General features: G+C 50.2%; 3 protein-coding genes across 5 annotated transcripts; 1 reads left to right on the top strand and 2 right to left on the bottom strand.

Annotated features, from left to right (window-relative positions):
* Positions 1-1,800: 1,800 nt before the first annotated feature.
* LOC1273084 (V-type proton ATPase subunit B) lies at positions 1,801-7,358 on the bottom strand. Of its 2 annotated transcripts, none has more exons than XM_312029.4 (4): positions 7,208-7,358; positions 6,952-7,111; positions 5,575-5,900; positions 1,801-5,507 (listed from the first exon to the last, which is right to left on the bottom strand). In XM_312029.4, exons 2-4 carry the CDS (start codon positions 7,046-7,048, stop codon positions 4,434-4,436), a joined length of 1,497 nt encoding a protein of 498 aa, XP_312029.3. In that variant the 5' UTR covers positions 7,049-7,111; positions 7,208-7,358; the 3' UTR covers positions 1,801-4,433. The 2 variants fall into 2 exon arrangements, with proteins under 2 accessions (XP_312029.3, XP_061498045.1); XM_061642061.1 differs by having other exon boundaries at positions 6,952-7,114; positions 7,208-7,354.
* Positions 7,359-7,829: 471 nt separating this feature from the next.
* On the bottom strand, positions 7,830-11,859 carry LOC11176142 (centrosome-associated protein Alms1a). The gene is made up of 2 exons (XM_061642049.1): positions 8,093-11,859; positions 7,830-8,008 (listed from the first exon to the last, which is right to left on the bottom strand). Exons 1-2 carry the CDS (start codon positions 11,687-11,689, stop codon positions 7,940-7,942), a joined length of 3,666 nt encoding a protein of 1,221 aa, XP_061498033.1. The 5' UTR covers positions 11,690-11,859; the 3' UTR covers positions 7,830-7,939.
* A 553-nt stretch (positions 11,860-12,412) lies between these two features.
* LOC1273085 (uncharacterized) lies at positions 12,413-26,169 on the top strand. 2 transcript variants are annotated; one of them, XM_312030.6, is made up of 5 exons: positions 12,413-14,493; positions 21,309-21,424; positions 24,704-25,514; positions 25,594-25,711; positions 25,785-26,169. In XM_312030.6, exons 1-5 carry the CDS (start codon positions 14,409-14,411, stop codon positions 25,840-25,842), a joined length of 1,188 nt encoding a protein of 395 aa, XP_312030.5. In that variant the 5' UTR covers positions 12,413-14,408; the 3' UTR covers positions 25,843-26,169. The 2 variants fall into 2 exon arrangements, with proteins under 2 accessions (XP_312030.5, XP_061498026.1); XM_061642042.1 differs by lacking the exon at positions 21,309-21,424 and having other exon boundaries at positions 12,436-14,493.
* Positions 26,170-26,193: the final 24 nt, after the last annotated feature.

Raw genomic sequence — 26,193 nt, 5'->3', positions numbered from 1 at the left:
ACGCCGCTGAAGTGCTTCCTACCTCCCGGGCGGCTTGATTCGCATCCCTCGGACAACCGCTGCATCTCCTCCCAGGCAGGTGGAAGATTAAAAAGCCATTAGCTTATTTCTGCGCTTTGGTTAACAATTTTTAAAAACCGTCACCCCGTACACACACTCTCCCCCGCTGCGTGCCGCTTTGCTCTGATTTTTGCAGCGCAAGCAGCTTTTCAACTTTACCACCCTGATGCCTGCTGAAGCAGCAATCTGTCGATAATTTCGTCATAATTTATTCCACCTCATCATCGGCGTCCTTGCCCTTACACCTCGCAGGCTCGCCCTCCGTCTCCAAACGCACTCAATACCATCTTGACAGGGGGCCAAAATCAATTCCTTCGCCTTGCGTCTGTTCCTTCGCCTGACACGCGGCACATCGCTTCCCAGACACAACAGGCATGATGATGAATAAACATACCGGCCGCCCCATTCCGTGTGCCATTCGCACCTACTCCCATCCCCGAAAAGGCAAACATCGTCAAAACAATCCGCCGCTACCAATATGTGAATGTGCTGTAGGAGTGTGATTTTTGCTCCTCCCGGCAAATGTTTGTTCCTTTTTCTTTTCTCTCACTCTGAATTTTGACTCCTTCTGAACCCATTTCCGTTAGTCTCGGCTGCGTATCGAGTGGCTTGAGCAGCGAAAAGAAATGGAGAAGAGCAAAGCGAACGAAAACCAACCCTCGGCCGTCAGTCAAGTGGTAATCTAGTGATGGGTAAAGTTGGCAATAATCCGAAGTCAACTCTGATCCGATTCTGGAAAATTTCAGAACCGACTCCGGAAGATTAGTCCGACTGGCATTATCCGGAGCTATTCGGAGTCGTGCGGAGCCATACGGTGTCGAAGTCATCCGGAGTTGGAGTCGTCTGGAGTCGAATTCATCCGGACTCGGAGTCAAAGTCATACGGAATCGGATTCATAGTCGTCTGGAGTCGGAGTTGAAGGGACTCGAAGTCATGGATTGCTCTATTCGGAGTCGCCACTAAGCTATTCTTAGAAAAGGCCTGATCACGAAGTGCACACGTAAAGTAAAAGACGAAAAAACGAAACAAAATGAAAAGCTGGCCCTATACTGACCGCCTCCGGGTAACTCCGGGTGATTCTGGTCGACTTCTACTTTGGACGACTGTGACTCCAGTCGACTTCAACTTTCTCCAGCTCTTGGTGAAACTAGTGGATTCGGTTTGCCAGGTCATGGCAGGTCGGAATAACAATAACCGGAGAATCAAATCGGAGTCGTGGGTGCGCTCCAAATAGCTCATCACTAGGCAGGGAATGACATGCGGGGGAAAGCGATTTTCCAACCTGCCACAGAATACAAACCCTTTCACCACGTGCGAAAGCGTCGAAAGGAAACACGGGTAAACAAACATCCCGCTAGGACGCACCCGAAAAAAGGTAGAATTCGGTTCTCTTGCTGCCACAGCGAATGGCACGACAAGGCGAGCACGCACCGAGCGGACGGCGAAAGGACCCCTGCCGCCTACTCCACTTTCTGTATTTATCTTTCTTTGCGTAGAACCACATTCCGAACTCTTCCCAATCATCGACGGGACGTTCGACAGGGTTGACTTCGAACTCAGGCTGATAAGTGTAAATAAATGGAACACTTTGGGAATCGCTCGAACTGTGCCACTAAGTGTCTTCTGCTTTTAAAAGGACAGCGAAAACAGAAATGAGCCTCACGGGGACACGGAGAGCACCGATCGTGGCGTTAGGCGAATTGTTGGAGATCTTAGGAGAGAGCTACCGCACGGTACAGATTTTTGTGGACTTTACACTTTATTCTTATCATTCTCAACGATGGACCTAATACACAGGATGACATAATCTGCACACTGAAATACACCACCCACCTGCCACTGTACTTTCTGCAACACGGCAACAACGGCCTTCCATCTCGGCTCGCTTCCGCTTTGCTGTAGTAGTGTGTATTGTTTTCCGTTACTTTTGTTGTTTGTGGCAACATTAATTTTGTTACATTTGATCAAGATTTGTTGTGTTTTGTGTGTGTGTTGTTTTTTTTTCTCTGCAATATTTAATAATTATACAGCAATAATATTGTTTAGATTTACGCTACCAGTTAACCGTTCTATTCCGCACCGGTAGCATGAAACACAGTTCCGCGGTAGAACAATTCGCTACATCGCTTGCAAGTGCTTTGTTCATCTCGCGCAGAGGCTAAAGATGCTACTCTATCTTCCCATCGGCGGTATATGATTAATAAGGACAGTGCTGCACAGTTTTAAGCCTGCTCGGGCCGCGAATGTGTGCGGGAGCATCGAGGGCGGGTTGTTTTTTAATATAATCGTAAAACGTACACACGGATCTTCTGTGTGCATTAGGTAGAGCCTTATATCTTATGGACAGTATAACATAAGTAACATAGTAGCATACGGGCACCAAACTCTTCCCCAGCAAAACGTTGTTCCCCGCTTGAGGCGAACAGACGCATCACCCCCTACTGTTCCCTAAGATAAGCAACGAACCTGTGAAAAAGAGCTTGATTGAGCGTACACTGCAGTACAGGTGCCGAAAATGCATACCCACACACACACACACTGACAGACTGATGATCTTAAGAGTACCTCTGTCCCTTTGCCTAACCATCCTTGCTCGTGTATCGTCACCCTCGCAAAAACGTGGTCTATTTAAAAGGGGATTTAGTTGCGAATGCAAAATTTGTACGATGGCATTAGATGGCATAGCCAAGAGTGACGACAGCGGAGGAAGGCTACAGCCCAGAAACTGGGTACCGTCTGTACGTGTATGTGTGTGCGTGCTGGCATCTTTCCGACAGCTTCCTGCAAGTGTAGTAACGCAAACCCCTCTCACGGTCCGTTATTTTCGAACAGTAACGGCGAACAGTAACAGATGCACGCCGGAACGCAACAGAAGCGCAGATCGTGTCCGCTGGAACGAGCTCGCCGCAGCAAGAACAAAAAAAATAGAAGAAACAAAACAAAGTTACTAATTAATTTACGAAACATTCCTTACAAACGACGACAAAAAAAATGTTGTATATACGAAGAGTTATGTAAAAAGGAAACGCCTTAGCTATGCTCTTAATCGATACTAACAAAGAATGGGTTTGATTAAACATGGAGGCCTTTGGAGTCTCGGGCATGCCCGAGGTTGCTCCTTCGAGTGCTCCTCCTACCTTACTAACGAATCAAGAATAATGTTGCTCTCTAAAGCAATATATATGTAGGTGTGAATGCTACTATAGATCGTGCTGTGTGCGTAGTGTGCCTTGCTTCATATCTCGATCGCACACCGACCCCCCCCCAGGATATCGATTCATAAACGTGACGATGGGGATGAGCGTGTTTTGAGCGTCCCGTACTTATCACACCCTTCAGTTTCTGCCATTTTCTGTCGATGATTTCAAAATAGCTTTCCAGCGGAACCGGCGGCACATACAGTCAAACGGGAGGCGTGTTCCATCGGTCCTCGACCGGTCGAATGACCCCACGGAAGTGAAGGAACGGAAGTCCCTTCACGGTGTTATGATCTGATGGTGAGCTATCCGTTGCGATACGCGCATTCGCTGGCTCGATCGTTCGATCGCGAAGACCGGATGCTGTTTACGATCTTCACAAATCGCTCTCACCGGCAGGTACGGTACGATCATTGGGGTTGCTGCTTTTCGTGCGACTCTTGGCTTCTTTCGTCGTTTTTTTGTCGTCGTTTTTTGTTTGATGTTGTTTTTCCCTTTGTTGGCTTGGTTTGGATACGTTTTTCCCTTCTTTTTTTTTCCTTCTAGTGAAACAGCAATCGCAATGCTCGTACCTGTTGCGCGTACGATCATCCTCCGAGCTGGACCGTGGTCGTGTGCCATTGTTGCTGCATGATGTAGCGTTTTTCGCGCCAAACAGCTGCTGCAAAACTATTCCGAAATCATCGTACGATGTTATTAGGATGGCAGTCAAAGTATTATCTCGTGTCGTATTTGTATCGTGAATTTAGTGAAAGTAGGCACTCAAACCACGTCTACCATCGGCCACACAGACACACACACACGCTTACGCAAAGCACGCACGTGAAGAAAGGAGGAAGTCCTTTCAACAAAGCGCCACCATTAACAGTGCTAAAACGGGGAACCAAATAGATTAAAGGTAGATCCATTCATTGTGTGGACTTGAAAGGAATGCATTAACGTGGTATTTCATAGATGTTATGTCTTGTTCAGTTCGTAGTACCACTATTTACAAAACATACGCACACGCATCTACCATTTGCTTCATTGCGATAAGATTAAAAAGTGGAGGTGGCCCTTCTTGGCAGCCTCCAATACCGAAAGACAAAAAAACAAACAAACAATTGCACTACAATCTACCGTCAGTATCGAACGGACAATGCGAACGAGCGCGAGAGGGATGAAGGGATCGAGCGCTTAATGGCGCGAGTCGCGCGGGTAGAACTCGGCCAGGATCGAGGCCGGGATACGCTTGAGCATCTCCTTCGGGAAGATACGCAGCAGCTGCCAGCCGATGTCGAGCGACTCGAACACGGTGCGGTTCTCGTAGTTGCCCTGCGAGATGAAGTTCTTCTCGAACTTGGTCAAGAACTCCAGGTACAGCAGATCGTCGGGCGTGAGCGCCTCCTCGCCGACGACGGCCTTCATGGCCTGCACGTCCTTGCCGATGGCGTAGCAAGCGTACAGCTGGTTCGACACGTCGGAGTGATCCTTGCGCGTCATGCCCTCGCCGATGGCGGACTTCATCAGACGGGACAGCGACGGCAGCACGTTCACCGGCGGGTAGATCTGCCGATTGTGCAGCTGACGGTCGACGTAGATCTGGCCCTCGGTAATGTAACCGGTCAAATCCGGAATCGGATGGGTGATGTCGTCGTTCGGCATGGTCAGGATGGGGATCTGCGTGATCGAACCGTTGCGGCCCTCGACACGTCCGGCCCGCTCGTAGATGGTGGCCAAATCGGTGTACATGTAGCCGGGGAAACCGCGACGTCCGGGCACCTCCTCACGGGCGGCCGACACCTCACGCAGCGCCTCGGCGTACGACGACATGTCGGTAAGGATGACCAGCACGTGCTTCTCGCACTGGTAGGCCAAGAATTCGGCAGCCGTCAGCGCCAGACGCGGCGTAATGATACGCTCGATCGTGGGATCGTTGGCCAGGTTCAAGAACAGGCACACGTTCTCCATCGAACCGTTCTCCTCGAAGTCCTGCTTGAAGAAACGGGCCGTCTCCATGTTCACACCCATGGCGGCGAACACGATGGCGAAGTTGTCCTCGTGCTCGTCCAGCACCGACTTACCCGTTTGCTTCACCAGACCGGCCTGGCGACAGATCTGGGCGGCAATTTCATTGTGCGGCAGACCGGCAGCCGAGAAGATCGGAATCTTCTGACCACGGGCGATCGAGTTCATCACGTCGATGGCGGAGATACCGGTCTGGATCATTTCCTCCGGGTAGATACGCGACCACGGGTTGATCGGTTGACCCTGCAGCGACAGATGGTGCGTGGTTAGTCGATGCCGTCTAGAGCAACGCCAAGTGTTTTTAACCTACCTGAATGTCGAGGAAATCTTCGGCCAGAATTGGCGGGCCCTTGTCGATGGGCTTGCCGGAGCCGTTGAACACGCGGCCCAACATGTCCTCCGACACGGGCGTACGCAGAATGTCGCCGGTGAACTCGCACACCGTGTTCTTGGCATCGATACCGGACGTACCTTCGAACACCTGGACGACGGCCTTCGAGCCGCTCACTTCCAGCACCTGACCGGAGCGGACGGTGCCATCGCTCAAGCGCAGCTGCACGATTTCGGCAAACTTCGGGAACTTCACCTCATCCAAAATGACCAGCGGTCCGTTTACACCGGACACGGTTTTGTAGACTGAAAGGGGAAATTTGGAACCGAATTAATGACCAGCCAGGCTAAGCGCACGAGTTCGATACATTTGCATAAAAAAACAATGTATATAGTTTTGTTGTCGATCAGGCGCAACACTCGCAAACTTGTCCCATTCGCTGCGAGGGGTGGTATCGTGGTTGCGTTTACGTAATATCGCCATGTGATAAACGCAACGCAAAAGAAAAATCTATCATGTGACGACGCGACCACTACACGATGACCAGATAACGAAAATGTTGCTAAAATGTTTGATTTTAAGTTTCATTTCAATGATGGATTCATTCTTATCCCAGGATGCCATTTTTGTCCTACCAAAAAATCGCAAAACATTCATCCATTCCACCACTACACACACACACACCTACACATTTTCATGCACACACGCACGCACACACGCACTCATGTTCATATACCCTTTTCACACTCCCTGTGTAAACATCGCACCGGTGCGAAAGAGAGAAGAAGAACAGCGCTGCACGATTCCACACACTCCCTCTCTCGCGGGAGATGGTGTGCGTGAGCATTCGCCTACAGTCAGGTGTTTTGACAGTCATGTGACATCAAAACACCTATTCCAATTGCTTTGGGAAATCTGATATGATTTTTATACAGTTTTTCAACCATTTTTGCGTTATTTTCCCGTAAAAACGAACACGTTGCGTAATACTACATCTTTTAGATGTAATAATAAACTTGTGACAAGGAAAATGTGCATACTAGGGGCCATTTTGCACCACCAGAAATGGTGAAAAGTTTGCATGATAAAATCGATTTTTAAGTCTCTTTAATCAATTCATTTGCTACTTTTGCTGCTGTTGCATACTCAGCAATGGCCATTTCATCTAAAAAGCAATCAAATCGAAGTCAAAACTGATCTCTTTGCTGGGGTATCACTTCACCGCCCGTCACATGACATCTTGCGGGCCAACTAAAAGTTGGCCATCGTCGTAACTTTTTGCTCTTCTTGTTCTTCGCCTCGTCCAAAGCTCGCAGCTTGCACTCTCCGTACTTGCGGACAATCCGTTTTACTTACTCAAGCGCGGCTGGGAGATGAAATCACGCGAAACTGCCAGAACGTGTTCCTTGTGGGCCTGGTGGGCCGACAGGGTCTTATTGTACATCGTCGACATCGTTGCTCCTTCGCCGTATAGCCTTCTGCTGCTACCGATTAGCTGTATGCAATGATGCTGCTGCTGCTGGAAAAAATGTTACAAAAATCACGCCCAACGGAGAATTAGGATCGGGGAACGAGCACCGGTACGAATGTACGAATGGGACGACTTTTCTACCTTCAACGAACACTACTGATTGAGTTCAACCGCAGCACAGATAGTTTAATGCGAACGAGATGAACGACGGCGACGAACACGAATGCGATGGAGATTTTTTTATTAATTCTGTCATGTGATGAAGAAACGAAAGGTGCGCAATGGCCGGGTACGTCCAATGTTCAGGTTGCTGTCGTGGTGACATTTAGCTTTGACAGTCGGGAACAAAGTTCATTCGTGCGAAAATGAAAGCTTTTAAAAATTCGTTATGTTCGTGTTTTCTAGCGCTGTTTAATATTTAGTGATTTTTTAAGAGCGTTTATAGCTATATTTTCATAAATTGTGATTTTCTATCCCAAAATTGAGGCGATTCATGAAAAGTGATGGGGTACAGCCTTTTATAATAGAGTTCTCCTGGAAACGAAGGTAGCACGATGGATGTTGATCGGGCATTTGCAACATTTTTGAAAAAATAATAAAATAATTAACAAAATATGGATAATTATTTTGCATTACACATTGTTGGAATTAAGTAATATGTTTTAATAAACGTCGTTAATTTGAAATACGCCTTGCGATATAATCTGAAGAATGTTTTATGTATCCATGTACAAAACCAGTCCAGGCAAATGTAATCAAGATGTAATATTTTCAAACATTTATTTATTAAACTTACATGAACACACATGTTTTGTTATTGTCACTAAACTGACCAAGCATAAAAATTGTGGGGCTCTACAGAACTCACAGTGGCTAATCCTGAATCACTCGAACACTGTTCGATAGGTCAACTTGCCCTTTCAGCACTTTTCGTTGCAGATTCTGCGAAAGAAAGTTAAAACACGATTTAGTTCCAAACCATCCAACCAATTCGAAACATCCCGTACCCCTTCCCCATCCCCTTACCTTGTTGTACACATCCTTGAGTATTCGATTTTTGCGCTTCAAATTGTTGAAACGTTCAATCTCCCGCTTTCGCTGCACCTCCGGCAGATTGCGAACCTGGCGGCGGGTGTTTTCCCGGATGGCACGCGTCGACGCAAACACGCGCCTCTGGCTGAGCGGTGGCGGCGGTAGCTGACCCCTTCCTCCCGCCGCGCTCGTCTTGCGCAGCGAGTCGTCCGACGTGAGCAGCAGCAGCCGTTGCCGCTGCTGGTTCCGCTTGCTTCGTAGTTTGTTCAGCTCGCTTATACACTGCCGGCGCTCCTCGATGCGGCTCAACGTTGCCGGACAGGACCGGCGGAACTGTTCCCGCAGCGTGAGCATCTTTTCCGACACATTGTCCTTTCCATTTTCGGGTTCACTTTCCCCGGCACTACCGCTGCTACCCTCATTATCGCTCGATAGTGACGATGGATGGCCCACCGGTGGTGCTGATCCGTAGTTGTCGTGACGGTTCCGTTCCGCAGCCGTCGTCCCTTCGAACGTAATAACATACGCGATGGAGGAGGGTTTCGTTTGGGCCTGCTTGTCTTGCCGACCGGTTGCCGTGCGGTCGATAATTTCCGTTCGCCGTTGAATGCCGTGCGTTTCTACGGTGGGTTCACGCTGCCCGCAAGGACAGTTACATTGGACAATGGGAAAGCCGCCTTCCGCAACGCCTGTCCTGCCAACGGTCGATGGAACCTGTACGGATGCCGTCACACCAGTGCTCTTCTGCTTCTTTTCCCCAAAAATGGGCTTGGTACGCAAAATGGAATCGGTTGTTTGTGTGCCAGCCGTGCGTCCTCCTTTCGTTGCCAGGGGCAACGATGGCCTTCTCGACTTGATGTCATAGTGGTGCGTTGTGGTGGTGTTCGTCAGCGTCGTAACGACCGGTATCGATATCGAGTCGGAAGATATAAACTCCGGCGACAGGATCGTATTGTTCGAGGACGAAATCGGTCGCCGACTGTCGCCGCCCGTTCCCTTCGACAGTTTGTTGAGCGCGTACCGATCCTTACCGAAGGCGTGATGGTTTTCCTTCTCCTGCTGGAGCGGATGGTGTCGGCGATCACTCCTGCGGCTGCTGCTGTACGGACGGGTGTACAGGTGGTTCTGCTCCTCGAACACACGGCGCGTACGAACCTGATCATAGTTTTCCACAAACTTGTCCTGCTTCTGCTTTATAAAGGTGGGAATGCTCACATCCGACGGTGTGGTCGTAAGCTCGACGGGCGTCTCCAGCTTGGAGCGATTTTTTATCACCTTCGCCATATGATAGTGTGAGTTCCAGGCCGTGCTGGCGGTGCTATTTTTCGAGCAGCTGCTGTCAGCCGAAACCGGATCATGTACCGACGTGTACACCGTTCCACTGCGCTCGCTGGGGAGGGCCGTTGGAGCAGCCGTGTGCGCGTTCGCCGGGAGCGTCGGTTCCGCCGTGACCGTTGAGCCCGGATTGAGCAGTAGCATTTTCTTCACCAGCAGCTGCTCTATCTCACGATCAATCTTTGCCAGCTGTGGATCGTGCGCACGCTCCTGGTTGAGCTGCTGCAGTTGTTTAAAATTCTCATACTCCACCTCCGAGTGCGTCATGGGCCGCAGGTACTCCTGCATGGCTTTGCGCACCCGCCGATCGCGCGGTTCCGGGGCGGACAGCTTTCGCGGAGGGTTCTCCTTCGTTGTGCCCGCCGACACCGGCAACGAGGATACGGTGCGATGGGAAGAGTTCTCAATCGAAACCAATCCACCGGTGGAAGTGGTGCTGTGACGCACGTTATTGCCCTCGTTCGATCCGGAAGGGGACGCTTTAACCGAGCCTTCCGATACGTTGGAGCTTCCGACAGGTGCTGCCGGATGTTTCGTCTCCTCGAAGACCTCCACCAGACCGATGCTTCGATCCAGCTGTGGCGGCGATTCGTCCTTCTCGCTACAAGGACTCACATCGTCGTACACATTGTCGTCCTCCTTTTGTACCGCTTTCGAGCAGCCACCTGCATCCTCCACTGTCGTCTCCTCGATGGTCTGCTCCTCCTTTTCCCTGCGCTTTCTAACATCCTTCCCATAGTCGTGCAGCAACTGTTCCCGCGTTCTTCGCTTCGGATCGTGCCGCGAAAGCTTGCGGAATATTTTATCGATCAAACTTTCCTTCACACCTGTTGGCATGCTCGCCAGCTCGCAGATCGAGTTGTACAGTGTCAGCCCGAGCTTCACCTCGTCGTCAAAGGTGGGACGCAGCGAGCGACCACTGGCACTGGCCTCATTTACCCCCGACGAGGATGTCGTGTCCGACGATGACTGTACCGGCGTGGAAACGGAAGCAGCAACCGAGGGAGTGTTATTTCCCGTTGCCGGCACCGAGGGCGAGAAGAATTCGAAACTTTCCGCCGCATCGACCGAGCCCGCCAGCGTGTAGCTATCGGTCGTACCGATGGCTTTGTCCTGCCGCTGGTAGGGCAGTGACGATTCGTCGTGTCGTCGCGTTACTTGAATGCCACGCGATTCCCGCCCGCGTGGCTGGAACGTCGTTTGCGTAGCTTTAGCCTCCTCGCACTCATTCCGCCTCACTGCTGCCGGGGGTGGTGGCGCTGACTGCAGTGGTGCCACCTTCGGTGTGCTTTGTGCATCCGGCTTCGCTCGCATAATCGATGTGTCCTCACCGCGTGCGGCAGCCTTTTTCTCCCGTTCTTCCCGCTGCCGCACAACAATCACGCTCCGATCAAAAGTCAGTCCCTTGCGGGCGAAGTAACGCTGCAGGCACCGCTTCTCGGTTTCGTTCAGATCGGCCGCACCGCAGAACTGGAGCCGCTCGCTCGAATCGTACCCAATGTCCCCGAGCGAATCCCACTCCAACCGTTGCTTGTTCGAGGCGATACTGCTGACGGGCGAAAGGTCCTTCGTGCTGTCCAGCGGTTCCTCTACCGTGCCCGGGGCGTGCGTTTTCACCACCGGCCGGATTGGATCATCTTCCGTGGCTGCCGTTTGTGTGCTGGTCTCGTGCACGACGAGTCGCGGCGAATGTTCCTTAGCCGTCGAGGCTGTTGGCGGACCCGGCTGGGTGTACGTAATCGGAGCAATGGTCGTCGCGGTTGTTGGAACGCCCAGCGTTATGGTCGGCGGTGGGGGCAGATTAATTTCGATCACTGACTCGAGATTAAAGTTGAAGTTCCTGCCACTCTTTTGCTCCATCTTTTTCTCGCGCACCGTCACGCCGCCCTGCTTCGCATCGGCCGTATCCGTCGCCACAGCGCCTACTGCCTTGTCGGGTGTTTTGTTTGCGTTCGATTTCCCACTCCCGGCGGACGCATTTCGTAGCGACTTTTCACTCTCGTCCAGTTGCTGTTGGTCCGCCTTTTTGCGCAGCGTGGCCAAATTTTCCATCGACTTGCCGAGCCCGGATCGTTCGGCCGCGGCATGGCAGGCGCGCCGCTGCAGTTCGTCCAGGCAGGGCAGGCTGCCGTCGCTGGAGGAGCGCGTCGCGCTGGACATACGGCGCAGGCGAAGATACTTCTCCAGGTCCCGGTTGCGGCCGTGCTCCATGTAGTAGTGCATGATCAAGTCTGTCACACGATCGCTTTGCGACATTTTCACTTCGCTCGGTGGATTTTCACACACAAAAACGGAACACTTTCAGATCGCTAGATTTTCCAAACAAAGCTGCATCGCTGGTGGTCGTGTGGCGCGCTTGAAAAATTCCGTTACGAAAAACAAGCGTTGACGGTCGTTGACAGCTGTGGGAAGGAAAAGGAAACAAACAAAACATAGCAACGGCGTGCGTTTCACTCTGGAATTCGGTACGGACATGCGGACGTCGGATTTCGTACAGTAAAGAAAAACGCAACATATTAATTTGGGCGAATCAGATCTTTTTTTTATATATTTAGTGTGTGGGTTTGTGTGAAAAATAGTTGTTAAAATATCCCACATAAATTCTACAAAAATGCCAAATAATCTAGCACAGTGAGTTTGTACTAAAATAAGATACAGCCACACACCTAGCGGACAGTAGCGCAAGCCATACAACAAACAGCCACAATTTGAACGTGCCCATCCAACGGCTTTGAAACTCAACTTTGTGCAAAGATAGTTCTCATTCTATACAATTTTCGAGGGATTTCAAACATCACATTCAGATTGTAATTAGATTTTCATTTAAATGGTTAGAATATTGATCATAAAACTGAGTTAGCTGTGTGCTAGCTAGCCCCAAATGTACTGTAAATAGCTCTTTGTGTGTGTATTGCGCGTGTGTGTTTGTGTGTGTTTAGTTTTGTTGCCATGGTAGTGGTACGATCATCTCACTGCCCGTCGCCACCGCTGCGCAGCGTGTGTGAAGACAAACGTCAAAAGAAGAAGCGTTTTTCGTTTCTTGTTTGTTTTTCTTTTCACTGCCAGACGGCCAGCAGCTACGGACAGGCAGCATAACGGAAGGAAAAGAAAAGAAGAGAAAAAAACGGCAAGAGCATATAACTCATTTTCTACCCAATCTCAGCGCAAGCAAACACACACACACAAGCACACAGGTCAGTGCAGCATATTCCTTGGCACCGTTTGTTGAACCAGCGACAGCAGCCAGGGAGCCAGCGCAAGCACACGAACCGCGGCTGGGTCTCGGGCCCTCCCCCTCAGGTGTGAACGGCGTGGCGGACAGGAGTGAATAAATAATACAACGCGGCGATCCGCCGACGTTTATGATCGGTCAGCGGTTCATCAGCATCGTTTCGCGTGGTGGTGGTGTAGTAAGTCCGGTTTTTTTTTGTTTGTTTCGAAAGTACTCGGTTCGGATCGGTGGACCAGCGCCAGTGTGTGTGTTCGCGCTGTGATTTCAAGATTTCACCACAGCGCGGCGGCGACCAGGCTACGGGCTTAGTAGGACGCGTGCAATTGCAGCAGCCAGACGGGCAGAAAAAGTGCAACGTGTCGTGCGTGTGTGGCACACAACACAACAACAAAAACACACACCAGCCACGATCGCAGTGTTGGTTGGTTGGTAGGTGTCGAGTAGGAAAAGCGCACCGAGCACGGGCGAAACAATTCCCATCACTCACAGGTGTGTGTGTGTGTGTGTGCTGAGGCACCGGCGCGCCGTATTCTTCTTTTATCGCAATCTACTTATCAGCTGGTCGGGGTTGGTGCTAGGTGACTCGCGGACAATCCCCACCGGTCGGCAGTGGCGGAGGTGATTCCGCCGTACATCGAGATTAACCGTGTGCCGAGAGCGAGCGGACGTCGTTTTTGTCGCATACGCATTCGTCATACGCGTTGGCAAACGGGTAAAGACCGCTGCGGCAAAAAACCGACCGCTTAGTGTGTGATTCGAGGCCAGCGCGAGCAGTCGAGTCACTTGTGCAAACATACCGCGGTTGGTGCGCACGACAAACGCACGAGCGCGCACGAACGATAGTGTCGGTCACACCAGCAGGCCCTACATAGGAGCGAGCCCCGGAGTGAAGTGAGGTTCGCTACGCGCAAACGGAGTGCTGGTGCTGTGTGTTGTGTCACTCGACGAATCGATCACTCGATCAATCTTTTTTTTTTTTTCGATTGCGTGGGGCGCGCACACGCTTTCTGTAGTATCGCGAACGAGGAAATGATAGTGAACTGTAGTAGTGAACGTACAAACGAACATCATCATCACCACGGCAACCGAGGTGCAGCAGTCGTGTAGCACACACGCGTGGGGAATGTTAGAGTAAGAAAAGCAAGAAAAAGCACACTAACGCACGTATGCATCGCACAACACCCCTTTCGAGGAAGTAAAACGGTCAGCTTCTCGTGTGTTGGCAGTGTGGGCGCAGGTGTGTGCTATAACTTTCCAGGATTACCGGGTGGTGGACAAAAACCACCTCGCAAAGGTTTGCTGTACAACGAAAAAAGTGAAATTTGCCCTGGCTGCCGCCTGCATGCTTCATCGCCCCGTTACCCTTAACGTCACCGAGTGCTGACTGTGTGTGTGTGTATTTGTTGAGCGTGCGTGAACATATGTGTGTGTGTGCTGTTTGGTGGTGAAAACAAAAGAAGATACGCACTCCTAAAACATAAAAGTACACAAACACACTGACAGATATACATACACGCGCGTGCGATCGCGGACCTGTCTCTTGGCTGCAAACAGAGTTTTTTTTTGGTTCGAAACGAATGACACTGCTAGAGAGTAGTGAGCGATCAGGGTAAGGGGAACATACAAATACAGCCTCCAAAACCTGTCCGACCGTAGTAGGGGTGGCTATAGCAACAGCATAACCCATTTGTGCCGATATCTAAGCAAACATCGCATAGCAAAAAAACGAAAAACTTCATCACCATGCTGAAGAACAAAGCAACCGAGGAAAAGGTCGACACGCTGCTGTCCAAGAGCCAGATACCGATCATCGATCTCGCACATTGTGGTAAGCTTTTTGATTAATTAGTAGGAAGGGTTTTTTTTCTTTTTTCACAATCTTCATCACACGTACAGAGCACACACAGAGCACACATTCAAAGCATCAAATCATTTATTCATTCGTTCATTCACGATCCTCCTGTAACCCGCACCGGAAGGGAGCAGAGCATACGAGATGATCGTTAGTGACAGGGCATGGCGAACCGTTCTAGTCCTCCTGTTCCCTCCTGTGCAACGGGGCTGTGCCTGGCCCCGAGTCGGTTTCAAGTGATCTCTCTCCCCGCACGGAGCCAGTTAGCGCGGCGCGCTGCCCCAGCTACTTGGCACGATCGATTGAAAGGCCACAACCTCATTTGCAAATGAATTATAACTCGATTGACGCTAACCTGCTGCCACCACCGGTGCTTCCGCGCCACTTTCCAGGTTTGATGGACCATCCGACCCCCTGCGAACAGCAGTGTAACTTGCGGTGTCGGCGTGTTCGAGGCCGGCCGCGGACATTGTCGTTCGATTCGAGATGTATCTCGGGAGCAGAAAGAAGAAGCAGAAAACACTCACACACGGAGAGCGTGAATATTATACGCGAAGGTTTGCGCGAGATCACCGCGCAGCATCTTCGGAGCGCAGCGCTCATGTACGGCGAGACAGCGCATTGGTCGGTGCGGAGGAGCGAGGTTCATTTGACGGTCGGCGCAGAGCGAAATGAATCATCACGGCGCGGAACCTCCGCGTAGTTCATTGCCGATCGTACCGCGAGCTTGACAAATCACTGCAAGCAGTCCGATGTACCGATCAGTCACTGGTCTCACGAGTCGTGCCACTAAGCACGATCCACGATTATGTAAAATTCCGGTGGCGATAGAGATCTCTGTGTGTATGTGAGAGACAGAGAGAGACAGTGTGATGTCGTCAGAGAGAGAGAAAGAGAAAACAAATCAGAGTTAAGCAATCGAATCGGAATCGATGCACACTCCGGACGACGGGACGAGGGCCTCGTTTGTGGAGGGGGTTTCCATTGTGATGTCACTCTCCCGTGTTGGACGTTCTATTACGTGTGGTTTGCATGTGCAAACTTTGCTGTGATCGCTAACACGCATACCAAAAAGCAAGCTCTGGGCAGTGTAGGAGCTAAAACAGATCAGCTGGCAATGATCGATCATTTCTTAAAAAAAAAAACAAAAACACTCCCTCGGTTATGGAGCAGGGGAAGTCCTGCAGTGAAGTGGTGGTTTGTAGTGTTTACCACTTCTAACGGGCGGGCAAGACAAGCCGATACCGGCTGGGAACTCCACAGCGTAACGGACTGTATTTCAACTAATGCCCTCGGAATGGGGGGGGATTTTTATTAAAAATAGAACAACCCTTTTGCCGTGTGTTCCTTGCACCCCTAGACTAAACAATCGTAAAGTTTTCAAATACGACCATTTTATGATGCTGTCGTTGTAGGGCCCTAGGCATAGTGTACTGTACGGCGGAGTACATAAATTGTTTGCCTAAGCGTTTGTATTTCTACTCCCTAATCTTGCTCAGTATGTATTTATTTGTTTGGTACATATTTCGATTACTCATAGCGTTACTCACTCCTTTCGCGCCGTTTGGTTGCTCAAATCAACTAACGTTGTTGGCGTGACTTGGAGCGGGTTTCTTCGAAGCAATAATCATTTATATGTGTCCCTCATTGCGCATTGCGATTGTGTTTTATCACAACCATCATCGGGCACTACTATGCTTGAAGTGTTTTGCAAAATTGTTTCACTGCAAGACAAATGTGCAAAATTATGTGCCTTACTATTAAAAAATGTCATTTCTTGCCGGTATTGAGATCAAAACTACAACAAGAGACAGTGCAATAGAGAGGTTTTTGCTGTAAGTTTGCCAACCGTACGGCGGTTTGGAACTCCCCACTCATGCTCCAACCAGCCACTGATTGATCGCTCACGATCGTTTACCGGGCTAATCACAAACACGTGAAGACGTTTCTGGCTAATTTCACGTTGTTTTTCCCCTCCTGCCGGCGGCTCCTGAAAATGTGTCCCCTTATTGCCGCGTTAGTAATATAGCAGGCGGCAACCAAAGGAACGAAGGAGGAACCGTAATGGCGTATCCCGATACCATCAAGATCTCTAATTGGAAGGCGCTAAAAGAAAATTGGCACATATAGAAGGCATCGGGCATGTTTGGTAGTCGTGCGGCGGGAGGTGGTGCGGGGTGCGGCAAGTATTTAGTTTAGCCATTTTCGTGTCTCCTTCCCTCAATCATTTGGGACCGTGCTAATGAACGCTTGTTTGTGTCCGTTGTCTCCCTAGCTCTGTGGGGTTGTCTCCCTTACCTTACTCTACCTTTCTCAGTGGCTCAGTGGTGCGTTCGAGCATTGGTGGAATTTATCTATTTACACTTCAGAAGTATCGAAAAGTTTGGTTTCACGTTTTACTCGACATCTGACACCTCAATAACACTACTTCCTGGTGGTTTGGTTCCGAAAGCTTACTTTTTTCGCACAAGGAATAGGTTTGTGTTGAATAAAACCTTCTACGCAAGCAACAAAACCGCATCCACCGACATGGGTAAAGTGCCACGAGGACCCCCTCCATCGAAAGGGGTTGTAAAGTTTTTTTTATCATATCACTGCCATTAAAAATCAATAAGTTCTCAAGTGGCCTCGCTGCAGGGGGGTGGGAATGGCGCGGATGCTTTCTTTTATGCTTGTCATAAAATGCGGGGATGTCCCCCGGGCAGCTGTTTCAGCTTTCAGGCTTTCCCCATACTGAATCGATTAGTAGAAGCTCCCCGATTATCGCTGAAAACAACCACACATACACACACAGGCGCTTTTCATTGGCACACGCGGCGCGGCTTTTGGGGCCGATTTGCGGACTTGCAGCAAATTTTATTGCTTTACGAGCGTTCCTAAGCGGGTCCCCTCATCTTGCAGCGTCCCTGCCATAAATCATTCACAAGCACAGAGGAGGCACAATGGGACCGTGTCCAACCTGTCCACAAAAAAGGAGGTTACACCCTTTAAACAGTTCAAAGATCATACACGCTAGCGCAGGGGGTTTTTTTTTGCCAGCAAGCAACAGGTGGAACCGCCGGAAGAAGGTCACCCCGTTCCTTTCGCGGCCCCGGAGTTAACTTTGTCTCAAGAGCTGTTATCGGGCGCGGGGGGGGGAGTGGGAGGGCGAGTTACAACGGCTTTGTGTAAAAATAAACCTCTTACACGCTTGCCGCAGATGATCGTGTGCCGTGTTTATCTGATAGCACGGCAACACTCACTTTTCTTTGCATGTTTTGGTTTCTTCCCTTTTTTTTCTTCTTCTTACATCTCAACACACAGGCGGGTCCTTATCAACCAGCACCGTCTTCAGTGCCCCTTCTCCGTACCGGGGTACTAGTACTAGTGGGGAATGTTTCACCCCGCAAAGCGGTTACATTCCTCTCGAATTCTCTGCCGGCGATAAGAATCTAATCCGTCGCCTCCGCCGACCCCTTCTTCGGCTCCCTGAAGTTTGAAGTCTGAAGGTTTGTCGTTTTGTCGAAGGTTAGGGTGTGAGATGTATTACTTCACTTCACGCTCTCGAGTAGTGATGGGTAACCTTGGCAAAAATCCGGAATCAACTCCAAGGCAGGTCCGCCCAGCATTATCCGTTCGGAATCGTCTGAAGCCGTCTGTAATTGCCCAGAAATGCCCGGAGTCGTCCGGAGTCGTTCTGGAGTCATCAGGAGTCGTTCTGGAGTTGTTCTGGAGCTATCCGGAGTCGTTCTGGAGTCGTTCTGAAGTCGTCCGGAGTTATTCCGGAGTCGTCCTTGTCCTCAGAAACAAAAATCTATATGCGATACGAAGTATATGCGCAATGTGAAAGACAAAAAAATACAACGAAATTGAATGCCTGATCACAAGCACATTGCACCAGACCTCGATTCCGATCGAGTCCGAGCGACTCCAATCGACTCCGGACGACTCCGGCCAAATCTGGACGACTCCGACTCCGAGCAACTACGACTCTGGACGACTCCGACTCCGGGCGGAACAAATGGTTCCTGCTTTGCCGGTGTCGGAGTCGGATCGGAGTCGTTGGTGCGCTTCAGAAAGCACATCACTACTCTCGAGGCGGCGGTCCAGCCGGAGATGATCAGTTCTACGAATGAATGAATGAATGATCCGTCGTTGTTTGATTGATTCCTGGAACTCATCAACCGCTTGGCATGTGAACGTCCGCGCGACATCTTTTACTGTTCAGAACCTTTTAGCCAGCTAGTGCAAGCGGTTGTTGCCATATCATCATCACAGAGACCGAAAAGGGAAGAAAGGCACCAGGCCTCTAGTATAAGATAAGCAGGCCGGGATGCTAGCTGGGCGTTTTGCTGATATATGATCGGGGCGTGCGATAAAAAGTGTTGCGGTTTTCATGGTGACGGGACAGCAGTGGCCCAGATAATCGGTACTCCGTACACAAAAAAAGCCACCCTACGCTTTTGGGGAGCTGTAACGTCCGAGACCGCGGGGTCAAGAATCGACGAATTAATGCGTTAGCAGACTAGTTGGAGTGTATCATCACCGCCATCTTCGTCGTCGCCGTCGTCTTTAGTTAGGCCTTCTACTGTGGTGAATGGGGCACAACGCACAACGGAGCGAAATCGGCTCGGATCGAAAAGATAGCGCAGCGAAATATTAATCATCCGGCCGTTGTTGTGGCCCTTAAATTCTTCCCACCCTCCGGTTGACCTCCATTTTTTGTTGTCGTTGTTGTTCCTTCTCCACATCCTGTGACAGTATGGTGATTCTTTCGTCTGCTACCGTGTCACACCACCCTCTTATTGTTTGTTTGCTTTTCTCTCTCTCTCTCTCTCTCTCTCTCTCTCTCTCTTTCTCTCTCTCTCTCTCTCTCTCTCTCTCTCTCTCTCTGTTTGACGTTAAGATGACGTCCCACAGACGGCGGCTTTTAATGGAGTAGTAAAAAATGTGCATGAAATGCGCTTTTTTGTGCTGTCCCCCACTATCCACTGCTTATTCTCATTCCCCCTTTTTATTAACCTTCCTGTCCCTGCTAATATTGGTCAGTAAGCGATGAGTTTGTCGTAAATTATTTGTCGGTGGTTCGGCAGCCGACCGATGGGTCTTTGGAATGGGAGGTGAACAGGGGTATCCCCCTTGCCCTTTAATGTGACATGAAGCTGTACAAAGTAAAAAGGTACGTAAAAAAAGTATAAAAAAACGAAGCTTTGTCGTCTCGTTCTAATTCTTCGCTTTCAAGTAACAAAAAAGTGTCACACTTCGGAAATTCTGCCCAATCTACTCGAGGGGGCATAGGTTTGGTGGAACCACTTTTCCCTTTTAAAGCCACATTTTATATCCGCCCTCCGCCCGTGCGCCTACAGCTTCTCTACTTCCTCCGGCGTACAACAATTTCTTATCAAATCTGTTCGTATCATCAATATGTTGGCGCACTCTCTCAGTTTTATGATTTCGTTTTGCTGCTACTATGACTTCCGGCCAGTTTCCGCCGGAAACGCGGAGAGCGAGAAGAACGTTTTAATGTCGGTGATCACTCCGCAAGCCACAGCGCGGAAACACGCCGGGAAGCAAGCACGTCAACGCGTGCCATTTAGGGAAGAGAGGGAAGTGGTTGTTGGCTCTGGGGTGTGGCAATCGTTTGATAACACCCCACCCCACCTCCGTTCATTCACGCACACATTCTCGGATGCGATTTGAATTTATTTCTTCAGATTTGCTTGTACGCCGACGGTGGTGAAGATGTTCAAGCGCACTTTGTCAGCGCTTGATGTCGCTGACAGTGTCGTTTTAGCAATTTGATTGAAAAGATGAAAGGGAGGTTAAGGAGGAGAAGAAAAAAAGAAGATAAATAATCCCACCTATGACGAGCATAAAAGGGAATGAAAACTCCCCCTTCAACGGTATGCAACAAAGTATATCGGCCGAAGCTTTGGCACACACATACACTCGCTTGGGGAAATGAGCAAAGGGGTGTTACTTATTCATCTACTTATTTATTTTTAGTCCCTTCGGTCTGCTTTTTCTGCTACAGGAAAGGTTCGAGGAATTTTGACAAGCCCCAGACAGAAGGTGGTGGTGGCGGGCCCCTCTCCACCGAACGGATTACTTTACTTGGAAAGGTCATACCCTTAAGCAAACGCTCGACACTCGTATGCGTGGGGAGGCCTTTTCTTAGAATTTCTGCAACACTTAATCCGGGCACCTTTTCTTAACAGAATTGAAATAGAAGATCAATCGATTTCGGACTTTGGGACTTGAAACCGCATTATAACGGGTGTGGGGATTTGTAACATTTTTATACGCGCTTACGAACTAGAAGAATGAATAATGAAATGAATCCCCGGTAGTTACATTCCATTCCGCCAGTTACTGTACTTCCCGTTTACACTGTAATATACCCCACCCAACACAGAAACAGAAAAAAACGAACTTCGTGCGCCGAGAATCGGTGTCGTAATTTTCCGATCGAACCGCCGGCGTTAATTGTTGCTGCGGTGTCGTGCGCTCGTTAAAATTATTGTAATTAAAGCAGAAAATCTAAATTACATTCCCGTTCCCCGCACACCCACACCAATCCCCCCCTCGCCGTGGAATTTCAACATTCTCGACGCGGACTCGTAAAGATTGCACCGCAAGCCACCCACCCCTCCATGCTCTTGTTCAGCTCACCAGTGGCGGTGTAACTCTGCGTGCTCTCGTGGCGGAGGGCGAATGAGTGTGTTACAACAGCACTTCTAATGTCGTTTACTATCGTTCTCGTTTCATGCTGGACACACCAACACACACTCACACACACGCGCGGTGTACAGGTACGGAGGAATGTCCTATCCGGTCGGTGGTGAATCGTGTCGGCCATCAGCTCCACAAGGCACTGAGCGAAAAAGGCATCGCGCTGCTGGTAAACCATGGCATCTCGGAGGATAAGGTAAGCGGAAGCAGCATAGCAGGAGATTTAAGTACGCATACCAAACCGCAAATAGAAAGCAAACAAGCAACGATCGTGCATCCTTCGCGGGTCGATCGTGTGTTGTGTGCATTCGGGCCATAATATAACTAGCAATTGTTTTACTTTTAGTGTGTTACATTCCTTTACAAAGTTGCAACAAGAAGTCGCAAACAAAACAATCCTCTCCTACTGACGCGCGCGCGCTCGCCCACACACGTGATCGTGACACAGAACCGATAAGAACCGTCGCCCAGTGTACCGTCCCGTTTGTGGCCGAGATCATGCAAAACAAAAAGAAAACTTCTCCACTGTCCCTCGAAGCGTCCCCCCAAGGTCCGGCGACGGCGACGTGTGGTTTGTGGCTAGGCTTTGTGGCTTAAACCTTAAACCCTAGATCCCTTCGCGTTCGTTGCCGTTGCTTCCGGTATCTTAAGCTAGCCCGGGGACCGCCTTTCGAAGGCAGGATTAACGCGCCGAACTGCGTATTATCTTTGCCAACTGCGATGTGCTGTGTCTAACAAATCCGCGATTGACGTCTGTCGCCTTCAATTAACACGAATTTCCGTCCAAACGCTAACCAAGCGGAACGGAAACCATCCCCCCCCAACAACCGTTAAGGGAAGGGGCAACACGATAACGCTAGCAGGACAAAAGGGAGGAGGGGGAGGGGGAGGGGGTACGAACGCACTTGTTTTGGTTCGTTTTGTTTTGTCGCGTACAGGTCGTGCCGACCAAAGCTCCGTATGGAACTTTTCGGATCTGTTTTGAACGATTCCCTTTTTTTTGTTGAAAACATGTTCGCCGCGCTCGACGTTTGTTTTCTTCGTTTTTTGTTGTTAGTAAACAGTGGCGCATCCGGTCTAGGAGGAGGTGGATCCCATTTGTGTGCGTGTTCGACGCGGCAGGACAAAGAGAGAGAGAGAGCGCGCCATCCGGAAATGAGTGTGCGCTCTGGCTGGTGGAACACACGGGGAAGGAAGGTGGAACACGGACGATCATAATTCATCATAACGACAACTTTACTAGTAAAAGGATTCACGATGGCTGGGCCACCGTGCCTGGCCAAGTCTGGACCGCGTCCCGCAACATGGAACGGCGAAGGGAATGGATTTTTGTGCTGCTCATCGGTTTGTTTATGCGCCACCGGTCTAGACGATAAACACAGAGAGCGTGGTACAGTCTACCGAGCGTCTGGCCACGAACGAAGCACTGGAAAATGTACCGAAACTGCGTCACACAGGTCGTGATTCCGGGGAATCACTTGCCTTATTTGTTTGGCCCTTTTGGACGCGGTACTCGGGACCGTTGTCGAGGACAGGCGAGCCAGATGGAGGCAGCAAGATAGGGACGAAAATTATCCATAATGAAGCAGGTGCCGATTGGTGCTACCGACGGAGATAACAATCGACTTTTAAGCGAAGAAGGTGTTTGCGTCGTAGTGGTTTCGCCGGTTTTGCCTGTCGTCTAACGTCCACTGGCCACTGACTGCCGCCACATAAGACCAAAACCTCGAGACTATGGCACCGTGATCCGAATGAATTTGGACGATGAGTAGTGTATCTTATTAAACGAATCATTAATTCGTTCCATTCACATGCAACTGGTGCATCGTGTTCTGGCAGGGGAGGGGAACCATTTTATTGCCTGTAATTGGGGCTCTACAAACAAACGGATAGAGTCAAATAAAAACATTATCCATTTCTTTTGCTACCATACAATCAACATCTTCGGATGTTTGGCTAAAGCTTATCTGATTTTGGCTAAAGCACCTTTCCACCATCGGGGACCCATGCCGCTGTTTTGGCCTTATTTGTCAGTTGAGCCATCCACTTCATTCATAATGGGCGCAGTGGTTGTGTGTGTGTGTGTGTTGGAGAGGGAGGATTTAAATATCGTTTGGCAGTGGCGTGCAGACAAAAAGCGCAACCATGTTTCCACTCTCCCCATACGGCTCTATCATCGCCCTGTTTTTGTCCACTGAAAGTACAGCACTTAACCTTCAACTTCACCCCGTTTGCGTGTCGGTGGTTGAAGAAGGACCGGGATGTACTCTGAAGCAAGACTTCATAATGATATTTTCTTCCTCGTGTGTTGTAAAGCTTCCTTTCGAGGTACCATTTTACGCTGATGCTCGCGTCGCAATAAATTGTGTAGGAAAACATCCACCTCGTGCGCACTGCGTGTGTATCGACGGGGCTGGTGGTTCGTGCCTGCCGTGATTACCTGAAGTGGAAGATTTTAATTCCCATAACATTCCCTCACCATCGTCATCATTTTGCGTTCTATTTTCCATTCCTTCGTACTGCGCGTACACACGTTGTGTTTGGCTGTCCGGGCGAGCTTCCTGGCCGGGCGAGACACGAGAACAATCAAAACACGTGGTACAAATGAGCGCGCATCGGACGGCTTCAGCTCGGTGGTCGGATGTTGAATCTTGCTGCCGCGATGGCCACTGTTGTCTGAAGCGGGATGGGATGATATGATGGGACAAACACACAAATTAAAGAGCTACACTTACTGCCGCAAAAGCTCGCGTAGCATTGACCGGCTGCGATGACTGGCAAGTAGAGGAGAGGAGGAGACGTTTAGCGTTGCTGTAGTTCGATGAAGTTCATCTAAATGCGTGTCATTTTCTTCGTGAGCAAATGATGTACGACAAACCCACGGTACGACGAGGGGTCGAAACATTGGCCTCTCGCCCCGCCCCCTCCAGATGTAATCGTGTCTGGTAGTTTGGCGAACGACTCGACACCGAAAGCTTTACCTTTTTTATGACCGTCCAAATTGTAAGGGAATTAGTATCACAAACAAGTAAACGGTTGTCAATATAGCCGCGTGACGGCAATTGCCCTCCAAAAGAAAAAGAAACAAGAAGTGTCCTCGCCTCATTGTGTATCACAGCGCCATGGAAACGGTTATTTAACGACCTCATCCACTGCAGAGCAAATGGTGGAAGGAAGTTTGTGTTTTATTTCGCTACGATGTTGTCCGCGGCACTCTGGCATTGTTGTTAATCACCGACACAGACGATTTAAATACTGCTCCTAGTACTGTGGATGAGCCAAACTGCCGAAAGCATGGTCGGATGAGTACGTTGACCTATTGCGGCGAAGTTTTAGGATCGATAATAAGTGGAATTAATGTTATGGCTTCCTGAGGGGAGCGCACTGCCCACACACAATCCGCGACAATTTTGGGCGTGGTACAAATACGTTTGATAACTCATTTCAATGCTCCTTCTCCTCCCTATCCACCCAGATGAAGCAGGTGTACGGCCATCTGGACGATTTCTGCAAGCTCTCGGACAACACGAAGGAAACGTACCTGCGCAAAGGGGAAACGAACCACGGCTACATCAAACCGGGCCAGGAGCGGTTCGACGGCAAATCGAAGGACATCCGGCATACGTTCAACATCTGCACGCTGAAACCGGACGGCGGCCCGCTACCGGACGAACCGCTGCCCGGCTTCCGGGACCACGTGTCCGACCTGGCGACGGACTTCAAGCGCCTGTCGGCCCTGCTGCTGCAGGCGCTGGCCGTCGGGATGGAGCTGCCGTACGGGTACTTTCTCGAGAAGCACCGCCACATACTGGACGGCGAGGGCGAAAACCAGTCCACATTCCGGCTGCTCTACTATCCGCCGCTGATCGAGGACGACGGGAAGAATGAGCTGCTGCGCGGGACGTGCAAGTACAGCCAGCAGCGCTGCACCAAGGACGAGATCGACCTGTCCCTGCCCGAGGACTACCGTGCGAAGGTGCGGGAGCAGCAGGAGCAGGAGGAGCAGGAGCTGCAGCAGATCACGCGCTGCGGGGCGCACTGCGACTACGGCACCTTTACCCTGCTCGCCCAGGACTCGGAGGGCGGGCTGGAGGTGAAGCTGCCTGGCACGGATCGATGGAAACGCGTCGGCCATCTGCCCGGCGCCATCCTGATCAATGCGGGCGAGCTGCTGTCGACGTGGACGGGCGAAAAGATTAGCGCGCTGCAGCATCGCGTGATCATACCGCAGGAGGAAACGATACGCACCCGTGGCCGTCATTCGTTGGCATTTTTCGTACACCCTGGTAAGGGAAAGCATGAGCCGGGGTTGTGTCGGTGTGTGTATCTGTATACTTAGCTTATTGTTTTTCTCTTTTTCTTCAGACAACTGCATCTCGATAGCACCGATCGATCTGCCAGCCTCCAGCTCGTCCAACTCGCTCGATTCGGATGAGAAAAAAACCAAAGGACGCAAGAAGTCCTTCAAAACTGCCAAGTCGAAGTGAGTGTGTTCGGGGGAGGGCGCCGCGATTGCGAATCAATGTTAACGAACGCTTTTTTTGTTGCTCTTGTAGGATCTACAACGCGTACCAGCACGTGCAAAGGCGCTTTAAGGAAACGTACGCGTCGTGAGGTTAGGCTTAAGCTAAGGCGAAACAAGCAGTATTTACCTTACTGCGCAAGAAGAAAAAGACTAGCTGTAGCAGAATCACATCCAACTTAAACACGGATTCATCCACCCTTCCCCTTAGTCGTCCCCTCCCATGCCGCTGCGCATCCCCTTCGCGCATCGTTGGACGACGCTGCCTTCGCCGGTCGCAAGCGGGTTCCGCGCGGTGCTGTATTTATGAGACTTAGCCACACTTTATTCCACCATTTTTCTTCCATCCTATTTGGTGTACTTTTTTAACGAAATAATATTAAAAACAAAAAAACGCTCACAAGAGATACAAACCTTAACCCAGCGCGGCGCGTTTTGCGTTC

Source organism: Anopheles gambiae, chromosome 2 (genome assembly GCF_943734735.2).
Source record: "Anopheles gambiae chromosome 2, idAnoGambNW_F1_1, whole genome shotgun sequence".
Classification (NCBI taxonomy): Eukaryota; Metazoa; Arthropoda; class Insecta; order Diptera; family Culicidae; genus Anopheles; species Anopheles gambiae.
This window is presented reverse-complemented; position numbering and strand designations above follow the sequence as displayed.

Coding starts and splice junctions, on each gene's coding strand:
- LOC11176142 (XM_061642049.1), bottom strand. CDS start 11,689: ATGTCGCAAAGCGATCGTGTGACAGACTTGATCATGCACTACTACATG. Junction 8,009..8,092: donor TCAAGGATGTGTACAACAAG/GTAAGGGGATGG, acceptor TTTCTTTCGCAG/AATCTGCAACGAAAAGTGCT.
- LOC1273085 (XM_312030.6), top strand. CDS start 14,409: ATGCTGAAGAACAAAGCAACCGAGGAAAAGGTCGACACGCTGCTGTCC. Junction 14,494..21,308: donor CATCGATCTCGCACATTGTG/GTAAGCTTTTTG, acceptor CGCGGTGTACAG/GTACGGAGGAATGTCCTATC. Junction 25,515..25,593: donor GGCATTTTTCGTACACCCTG/GTAAGGGAAAGC, acceptor CTTTTTCTTCAG/ACAACTGCATCTCGATAGCA.
- LOC1273084 (XM_312029.4), bottom strand. CDS start 7,048: ATGTCGACGATGTACAATAAGACCCTGTCGGCCCACCAGGCCCACAAG. Junction 5,901..6,951: donor CATCTCCCAGCCGCGCTTGA/GTAAGTAAAACG, acceptor TTCCCCTTTCAG/TCTACAAAACCGTGTCCGGT. Junction 5,508..5,574: donor AAGATTTCCTCGACATTCAG/GTAGGTTAAAAA, acceptor CTGTCGCTGCAG/GGTCAACCGATCAACCCGTG.